At 52.1% G+C, this 9,543-nt stretch overlaps 3 protein-coding genes and 1 non-coding gene across 4 annotated transcripts; all 4 read right to left on the reverse strand.

The window, feature by feature from the left end:
* Positions 1–77, reverse strand: B0T15DRAFT_t163. Its single transcript has one exon. It is a non-coding gene; the product is annotated as a tRNA-OTHER (tRNA).
* Positions 78–3,668: 3,591 nt separating this feature from the next.
* Positions 3,669–4,475, reverse strand: B0T15DRAFT_398894 (uncharacterized protein; the record flags this gene model as incomplete). Its single annotated transcript, XM_062864977.1, has 2 exons — positions 3,669–4,084; positions 4,139–4,475. Coding segments are annotated over 2 exons (753 nt in total), but the record flags the coding sequence as incomplete, so codon positions are not given.
* B0T15DRAFT_512934 (uncharacterized protein) lies at positions 4,476–5,523 on the reverse strand (the record flags this gene model as incomplete). The annotated part of the gene is made up of 4 exons (XM_062868011.1): positions 4,476–4,867; positions 4,998–5,161; positions 5,265–5,302; positions 5,434–5,523. The coding sequence occupies 4 exons, from the start codon at positions 5,521–5,523 to the stop codon at positions 4,476–4,478; spliced, it is 684 nt and encodes a 227-aa protein (XP_062720623.1).
* A 1,193-nt stretch (positions 5,524–6,716) lies between these two features.
* B0T15DRAFT_568540 (uncharacterized protein) lies at positions 6,717–8,451 on the reverse strand (the record flags this gene model as incomplete). Its single annotated transcript, XM_062870770.1, has 6 exons — positions 8,300–8,451; positions 8,114–8,218; positions 7,962–8,074; positions 7,695–7,925; positions 7,413–7,646; positions 6,717–7,280 (listed from the first exon to the last, which is right to left on the reverse strand). The coding sequence occupies exons 1-6, from the start codon at positions 8,364–8,366 to the stop codon at positions 6,717–6,719; spliced, it is 1,314 nt and encodes a 437-aa protein (XP_062720624.1). The 5' UTR covers positions 8,367–8,451.
* Positions 8,452–9,543: the final 1,092 nt, after the last annotated feature.

Genomic DNA, 9,543 nt, shown 5'->3' on the forward strand with positions numbered 1-9,543 from the left:
TAGCACAGATGGGATTTGAACCCATGGTCTCCCAGAGCAATCACTCGGGTGTGATAACCAAGCTACACCACTGAGCCATTTCATTTGTCGGGAAACAGGCAACAAGAATCAGATTGAGAACCCCAGGCAGGAAAGAGCGGCTGCAGGCAGCCACGCTACAACACGACACGCACGGCAGGCGCGACCAAGACCCGACCACCACCAGCTACGAACCCCCACTACCTTGAGAAACCGGAGGGCTCCCACCACCAGAACCCTGTGGAGCCAGAAACGAGGGACCTCCCCCAACAACACTCCAGTCTATAGGAACGTCCGACAACCAGTTGGGATCCAAGTGATCCGACGAAGCAGGACCTGGAGCAAGGAAATCCGACAAAGAAGGCGAAGCGGTAGTACCTAGGGACGCTGCTGCCGTGCCATCCGAAGGCAGAGCGGCCAGGGAAGCCTGCTCCGACTCCTCCTTCTCCTCCTCGTCCAACAAACGAGACTCCCGACGGAAGGCTGCACGAGCCCTCTCCTCCAACGCCCGCGACTGTTGCTCCAAACGAAGTAATTTGCTAATCGTGGCCCGACGCTCGGCATCAAGACGCTCCTTTTCCTTAATAAAAGGACGCACTACGGAAGTCAGCAAGCATGGGAGCAAAGAGAAGCGGCAGACTCACAATCTACGCCATGGACATCGCAGTTGGAACGACCTGCCTTGACGCAAGGAAGGCAACGTTCGTAACGCTCATGAGCAACGCACTCCAGTTTCTTCTCGTGGCAATAAGTGCAGGAAGGCATGATAACACCGGTCCGCGCGAGGAAGCGCACCTGATCGCGACGACGGTCAGAACTCGTTCGTTTCTTTTTCTCTATACGGTCAGGCATGATGACGACGATGCAGGAGGGAAGAACCTACTAGGGCGAGACACAAGGAGAATAGCCAGGGCTGTTGGTTATTTCAGGAACTTGGTCGTCGGGGCGTCGACCCTAGAGGAGGGGCATCGTGTCACGAATTAACCAACGGCAGGCTGCAGGGCAGACGGCCGTATGTGGGGACGCGGGGGCGTCCCGAGCCAATCATTTGGACAACTAGGCGGACCAGTCAGAGACAGGCAAAGGTGCTAAGGTGCCAATACCGCTGAGCACTCTGCAGGATGTAAGCGATCAGAGTGATCAGGGGCATATCACGATGAGCACCTGGGTGCTCATCGAATCGAAGTACTGAGCACCCAAGAAGATAGCTAGTATATAGTCACTCGTTCTGGAGGACTCTGGGAGTTCTCCAGTGAGCAATATTACAAGCAATAGCCCATACCTATTGTGCAGACATTGCGGCAAGCATTGTTGTGAACCTTTTGGCTTCACCGAGACCTACAGTCCGACCAGCAGTTACCTTCGACCGGCGAACCCTTTCAGAGGCAGGACTGCCTGTGGTTTCGTCACAATAGATATAATTATAGCGCTAATCCTAGATTCTAACTTGCAGGATATATCCTTTGTTATCAAAGTAGGGTATTAGATAGGGTGGAAGATAGTCGAATATCTTGGGTTCAAATTATCAGCGCCTCAACTTATTTCTTGAACTTAACATCTACGTTATATACTTGGACTTTCTCCCCTTTAGACATAATCTATCCTTCCGCTCTAGTATTTTTCCTATACTACCTAGCTTAAGTCTGTCCTTGCCTATAGATTATAATTATTATACCTCTTACAACGACTCTTGTCTGATCTTATACCGTAAAGGTATATAATCCGGAAATATACTCCTGCTTTCTATCTAGGGCGTCTATGCCGGTATTAGGCATGCTCGAAGCGACTTATAGGGCAAGTTCAGTCGGGGTTCTATTGCTTCCTCTATCAGAAAAAATCGTATAACTCTATAAAGGGGAGAAGACTAAGAATGTCCCAACCTCCTACTCGTTTTTCTAGTATATAGGACCTCTCCTTCAGGATATAAGAAGAGCTTTCTCTTTAGCAAAGTTCATATCTTCAAGACCGCTAAGATAGGTTTTACGTTGACTATACCGACTAAGGTTGAAGGTGCTTGGCGTTGATGCCCAACCTACGATTCTCGAACACCGATTATTGCAACAGAAGCTATGGCCCCGGTTGTCACACGCCGCACAACTATATGGCCCACTCAAAATTCCCGCACTTTGGTCTCATTCGACCACACTCAACCCCGCACTCAAATCCATACTTTGGTCCTGCACTCGGTCCCGCACTCAGTCCCACACTAATTTCCAGCAAATAACTTCGACGCTAAATCATACAATCCCGCCCTCGATCCCGCCATCAACCCCGTCCTCGATTCTTCCTCAATCCCGCGCTCCCATAGTCAGTCCCGCTCCAGCCTTGCAAGGCTATAATAGCCGTCCAGGTATACAACACGTGCCGGATTGACGGCATACCCACCGAGGAATTTGATATCTGATGACATGTCGATCAAGGGACAAGCAGACTATTCGTCAATGAGTTGGCCTTACTTCTGGTCGAGAGGTCAATATCGGCGCGCGATGCATGCCGAGCCGGCCGCCTCGACAAGTACCTGAAGCGCTCATATTCTACTGGTCAATGAACAAATATGCCAGCTTGCCTCGCATGAAATTTGGAGTTACGTTCATGGCGCTCAATAGCCGTCACTTGAGCCTGGTCAAATGCGTTGGTCTCAAACCCCTGGGCGCTCATATTGAGGTTCCTGCCTTAGGAGGGCAAGGCGGAGCATCGGTAAGGGAAACCCAGTCAAGATGTTGATCTCGTGATAACGCACTCGGTACGAAGAGAGAGCTGCCGTCCCTGTAGGCTTGAGGATCCAACAAGCTGAGAATCATCCCGCGCTGCTCGGGGAGCCACGGCCCCTGACAAATGCAGTCCTCTGCGCAGCCACGCAGTTGCTGACCCCGGGGAGTCGGATGCCCCTGTTGCGGTGGCTCCAGCTCATTAGCTTCTCGAACAAGCAAAGTTCCCAATGGCGGGCTGGGAAGCATCCCACGCTGCTCGGACGGAAAGCCCGCGTAAAACCGTCTCGTGCCGTTCACCACGCGGCCAAGGAGTTCGTGATCAGTTGGGTGCACATGTATATATGGCAGACCCTGCGCTTGCAGTGCACTTTCCTGCGAGGTCACCATGGTTGCCTTGTCCGCCTTGCTCCCACGCGCTTTGTCATTCGTTCATCAAATGGAGAATAATATTGATCCTGACCAAGTGGCCCAAGCGGCTGCAGCGTTCGCACTTCCTTCTCTTCTCCAACTATACGCCTGCCTACGCTCCATGCGGATAGACCGGCTTCAGTTCAGCTATTGGCTTTGCGCCTTCTATGTTGGGATCGCCGTTGCGGTTCCTTTCGGGCTCGCCTAGGCTGGCCATTTCCAGCATGCACTAGAGCTGCCAGCATGGAACTGCTTGTGAAATGGAAAGGCGGAGAGAAGACATGGAAGCCCTACAAGAACATGTCCCTGACAGAGGCACTGGACAGGTATGAGCGCCTTCATGGCCAGGTTAGTACAGATACTGTTCGAGGTCTCCCTCGGCTAGGTGATGACCCATGGTGCAAAGAAATATCGTTCTTGCACTTCTTGGCTTCCCAGATCGGATTCCTTTGTTTACGTTAAGTAGCCCCCTTCTCATCCAGTAGTTCGCGAGCTGCAGTATTCAAACACCAAATCAAGCTAAAATCCATATCAAGCTGCTGCCGTCGCTCCAAGACCATCGGATGCCACGGGGGAGCGACGTTCCTGAAAATCACCCAGTTTCAGACCACGTATCATCTCCTTCAAACCATCCACCTTTGATCGAATAATGGATTCTAGATCGCAATAACGCGATGCATACCTGTAACCCCTTCGCTTACAGTCCCACTGAGGAGAACGAAAGCTCCTCGCGGTATCTATTGTTGCTACCACACTGTAACCGAGCATTGGTGATGCTGGTCTTGGTTCGAGCCGTTTTGCATGCATCTCCTTCGTGAGCGCACCGAGTTGGATCGACGAGCACTCAAAACAGCATTGATCTGGACTGTCACGAAATGAAACGCAGAGCCCGTGGAGCGCTGTGGTGACCTTTTCGACGACTTCTTGTCTGCGGCGATCAATCGCCTCTGGCCAGATCATTAGCCACCGAATGCGTTAACTTTCTTCCTGGTCTATTTTACCAATGATTTTTTCTGGGATTGGGAGGCCCAAGGTTGGAAGCGGCCCTTGGCTTTGCCGAAGGGCTATGGTCGTTACGGACGTGAAGATATCGCCATTAGCAAATACCCACGATATAAAGAGCCATAAAATAAGGTCCCTCCCGACCTGCTCTGGAAGTTGACGTTGGCTTCTCAGTCTCTGAAGCCATAATCCTGCAAACACCTCGACCGCTTCGAGGCATTGGTAGTAGTCCACAAGAGCAGCAATCTTTGCAAGCAACTCGAGGCTGACAAGTCTAGGCACCTGTCTGTTACAACCGTGAATAATAAGCATCAAGATCAAGAATGCTTGCGAGTCCTAGTCGGCAGCAAATACGTGACGGGAGCGGTCGGCTGAGACGGACGTCGCTTCTTTCCAGGGACCGTTTAGGGCACCCTGAAAGTAGCGAGATACCAGGATCAGGTGCCTCGATGAAACTTGCAGTTGCATTCCCGATACGTCCGAGAAATGTCGGCCGTCTTCTTGCTCCTCGGAGCGACCTCCCTGCAAATTATCTAGTTCCGCCACGAGTTCAGCATCAACAACGGATTCCGCTTCGGTGGCAGGCTCTCCTGTAACGATGGTTAGGGCCTCCTCGGCAGGGGCTTCTGGTGAGGCTTCCTCGATGGTGACAACTTCTTCAGTCGTGGCCTCCTTAATGGCAAGGGCTTCCTCGGTAGCAGTGATTTGCTCGATAGCAGCGTCTCTAGCTGCAATAGCTGGTTCTACTTCAATAGCAGCTTCTTCCCTTAATGCAGTGGCTTCTAGTTTCCGACGGCGGGTTTAGTTTAAGAGAGGCATCAGGGAAAACACCTGGAACAGGAGTAGAAGAAGACCTACTTGGCCCTTTTTCCTTTTTCTTGTTCTTTTTCTTGTTCTTCTTGCCAGGTCCGCCAGTCGACTGTAATTCATACCTAATGGGACCTGCCGCGAAGGTGAAGGGATCTTCAGTAGCGGCTTCCGTAAACGGCGCGCCCGAATTGCGAAGGATAATAATAACGTCCCTGTTGGGATCTACTTCGTATAGCCCCTTTATAATGATACCTTAACAAACTTGGGTACAAAGAAGTTTCTAATCAGGATTGCTAGCGAATGTATTACATTCACAAGTCGTTGGTGGTCGTCGGATGGATGGCCTTCGTGGCCTTGCGCGGGGGAAGTAGTAACGTTACGCAAGTCACGTGGCTCATTGACCGTTGGGCGGAACGCCGAGAGACGACGATACCACCGGTGGCAGCAAATGATAACCTGATGCAGTCTTGAGGCATTCCCTTACAGGGCTAAGATGTCCTATTGCAATACGTGCAATCGTGAGTTCAAAAATGTACAAGCATTGAGACAGCACCCCGAGAACTCGGACCGACATGCTTTCAACCTCCTTTCGGCCAAAATACCTGCAGTTCCTGTACGACGAATTGTGCAGACAACAACGCTAAGTTCGGAGTTGTCGTTTGGGTTCGAGGACAAGCCAGCTGGCTCTGTAACTCAGACAGCCCGCGATATAGCTGGTGATGAGCCCTCTAAAGCCCTGATCGGCTCTCTAAAAGAGTATACTCATTCTGCTCTCCTTGTTCTTCCGTTCTCCGAAACTTGTAGGTAGTGACAATAGCCTCTGGCTAGGCTCTACTCCAGTTGGGAGTATGCAGACGTCGTGATATACTGCGGAGGGAAAAATCACCGTGTATATAGGGCTATCGTATGCACGTAGTCCGAGTTCCTCTCTGTAGCTTGCCGTGCTGGCTTCAAGGTCAGTGGCAGTCTATATGCTTGCGACGACTCTAACTGACATCGTCTTTTTAGGAGGTATAAGAAGGAACGGTATACCTTCTGGATGATGATCTTCGGCTTGTCCATTTAATGGTACATTACTTGTACCATTTTGACTACGACGTACAGTTGCAATACGATCGCAGCCTTGGATCAGACACAGACGGAGACGGAACCGATGTTGATAAGCCGGTTAGGGATGTCCTTGTTACCCATGGAAAGGTTTACGCTTTGGCAGAAAAGTATCTGATACGTGGACTGAAGGCCGTTGCCCTTCGACACTTCAAGGCAGCGGCCCGCGTTGCCTCAAGGAAATCATTAATGTCCAAGATGTTAGTAGAGGTGTATGGATCCACTGTTGAAAATGATAGAGCCTGAGAGACGTCGTTGTGGAAACTCTTTATAAGAATTCCCAGTGGCTAGTACAAGATTTGCTTAAGGGGCTGGGTGCTTCCGCCAATACGATCACAGGGTGGGAAGCCGCCCGCGCAGAGGCCTCTATCCTGCCGGCTGACGTCCAACTGTCTGAAGGACTGCACAGTTCCCGGCACAAGTCCACACCCTTATAAAGACCAACCTGATCTGGAAAACTGTGGAACGGTAGGCGACAAACATAAGCATCAGGGGCCACAAGCCTGTCGCGAACACCGCCCTCCTGAGCAAGGCGTTCTTCCCGGGGTCGTTAGAGCAACGATGAGGATTGACACTGCTAGTGCGGTGTTCTGTGTTGTGAGACACGATCAAGATGCCGGTCAATTGTATCCTATGCTATCCACCCGCCAACTCCGGGCCTTATCCTTTCCTCCTCTTCGGCTCATTCCTCTTCGGCTCACTGAATGAGGTACCTGGAGTGTCCGCTTCCGGCTCGACATTGCTCGACTGGCTGCCCCGCTCGTCAGGTATAGAAGCGCAGCTGGCATCTGACTGCATCAAGTCTCTCAAATCCTGGGAAAGCCCGGTCGCCTTAGAAAGCGGCGGGACATCAAAGTCCAAATCCGACGGCAGCTGATTGATGGCAGAGCAGATGTGCTCGAAATGCTTGGGCATCCATATGTCGTATACGTTCTTCGTGAACCGATATGCCGTCCATTTGTCCTTTCCGTCAAGCGCGGTAAAGTCGAATTTGTGGATAGGATGGCGGTAGTACTTGGTGTCTTTCCCGGCTATCACTGGGTAGTGGCCGTAGATCCGGACCGAGGTATGGTCATGCGAGACGGAAAAGGCGAGGATCTTCCTGTTGACTTCATCCTCGCGCTTGACAGCACAGAAAAGCTCGACGATACCCGGCACCGCAAGGGTCATGCTATGGGCGTTCTGACGGTCTGCAATGTCGAGCGCCGCGGCGCCGCACTTCACCTCGCATGTCAGGAACGGGAAGTACATATAGTATGTGGCCAAGAAGGATTAGTCCCCGGCAATGAAGTCGCCAATGAAGGGCGACAGCTTGGCGAGCTGGTCCTCGGTGAACGCATCTCGCCTGAACCCAACAGAGTAGTCAGGCTGGGGACGAGTGCTGGTGAAAGGGATCGAGTTGTTCCATCCTTCGTTAACGCTCTCCGTCAAGATGTCAAGGTGCTTTGTACCAAAAGTAGCAAGACTTTCGGCTGAAGGGACAATCAACCGACTAATATCCTGAATCACTCGCGCCTTATTTCTATTGTGTATCCTCTGGCATATCGTTTCGAAGATGTCATCTGGGAAGAGTGTATCGCCAGGAACTGGCTAAGGCATCCCGAGGAGAGTCCGGCAAAGAGCCTGGCTCGCGCTGACTAAGCCTAGGGGAGCTTTGGTCATATAGCTGCCTTTAACCTCGAGAAGGGTCTCATAACGCTGGTGTCGATACGGTGCGCTCTTCTCATCCCTCGGCTTTTGGTCGCTGGGTGTCGTGGATGTCGCCGAGTTCGATTGCTTCCGGGACAGATTGGACGAGGATTTCTTCCGCGCAAGGAGATGGTCCATGGTGAGATCCGTCTCTGAGGTTTCTTCCGGCCAGTCCTGCTCCTATGGCCAGTGCCCTTCATTCGCCCAGAAAGCAACCGGGTCAGTGTGTTTGTGGGCACTGCTGCCAATCGCTGGCTCGCTAAATGCGACTTCCGCAGGGCGTGGAGGGGATGTCCATCGTCGCTTCGGGTCTGGCTCTGGGTCCGGGTCTTAGCTGGCCTCGAGTGCGTGTTCGATTGTGTGCTTACGCCTACGACCTCTGCTCTGGACAGGCGCCGTCGGCGTCTCGCTGGGTATAGTTGGACGCAGGCGATTGCGTTCAGCGTGTCTGCTTGCGCGCTTTCGAGAACTGCCTTTGCGCGGCTGGATGCCCTGGGGTCGATTTCCTGCAAGCATCAGCGGGAGATGTCCTTTACGCTGCGAAGAATAAGTACCTTGATGATTTGACGCTGGCGACAGGAGCGCCCTTTGGGCCGCTGTTTGGGCTCGAGTGTGGGCCATGGTGATGAGAACGGAGGGGGGAGCGCGAGGTCCTGGTTATGTGTCTGGGGAAGAATGTCTCGAGATGGAGTGACGTCTGAGGAATGGATGGCTGCGAGCGTGCAGGAATGGGAACCACGAGTGCCGACCAATTGTTAAGCGCCATAGTCACTGCAAGCCCCACATTTTTCATCCAATGGACGAACCACGGTTCGCTTTCGTATTTGGGTATGCTGCGCCGACTGACCAATAGGAAGGTGGATACGACCACCCCCGTTGACCCACCCATTAGCCGCCGCCCAGAGCTGAAAAGCCCCACCTCATGCAACTGAAACGTCTAATTTACGGATGTCCCTACCAAAAGAACCCGCTCACCGCCTTCAGCGCCAAGACCACCACACTTGTAAACAAGTGTAAGGTAATTACCTCCTGCCATCTCTCCAGAATCTACTACTCTATTAGGAAACAGTGAAGTTATTCAGTGCTAGGCCCGGGGGACAGAACAACATCTTGACGGCGTTTGTTTGACGTCCCTTCTGCGTATTCGTTCCCGCCCTTCAAGCGAATGACCTCCTAGATATGGTGCGGGATCCTCTCAATCCAACGTTGTATCCTCCACTGTTCTAGATCATCCCACGCCTGTTTCCAGACTATCTCTGCCTGGCTCTTGTTCTTTGGAGCTCCCTTCTTTGTTATTACCCGCTTTAGATGCGGCCAACACGGCTCGATCATATTAAGATCAGGGGAGTTGGGGTACCAGACGAGTCTTAATACTCCAGCCGCTGAGAAGATTGTAGCTTGTGCGTGGTGGGCGTGAGAAGGTGCCAGGTCTTCCTGAACAAGAGCATCTGGGCCATACTGCTTGGCGTATGGAATGAGCTTCTTCATCAGGATCTCCTTCTGGTAGCGATACCAATCAACGCCAGAGCCTTCTCGTCGTATAAGCTTGCCGTGCTTCGTATCCCACCTCCATTGAGGAGCTCGTCCGCCTTGATTCTGTAGCTTCAAGCGCCTTATTCCAGTTTCTAGCTCCTATTGCTCGCGGAGGATGGGTTCTAGCTTTATATTCAGCTCCTCGAGGTCCTTCTCGGCTGCCTTCCTCTCTTGTACGGTCTCTGGATACCAAATATAATATAGCCCCTTTAAATCGTATAAGAAACAGCCCCAGAACTGGAACTCAGTATATCCCTTCTAGCGC

Source organism: Chaetomium strumarium (genome assembly GCF_033439665.1).
Source record: "Chaetomium strumarium strain CBS 333.67 chromosome Unknown B0T15scaffold_5, whole genome shotgun sequence".
NCBI lineage: Eukaryota > Fungi > Ascomycota > Sordariomycetes > Sordariales > Chaetomiaceae > Chaetomium > Chaetomium strumarium.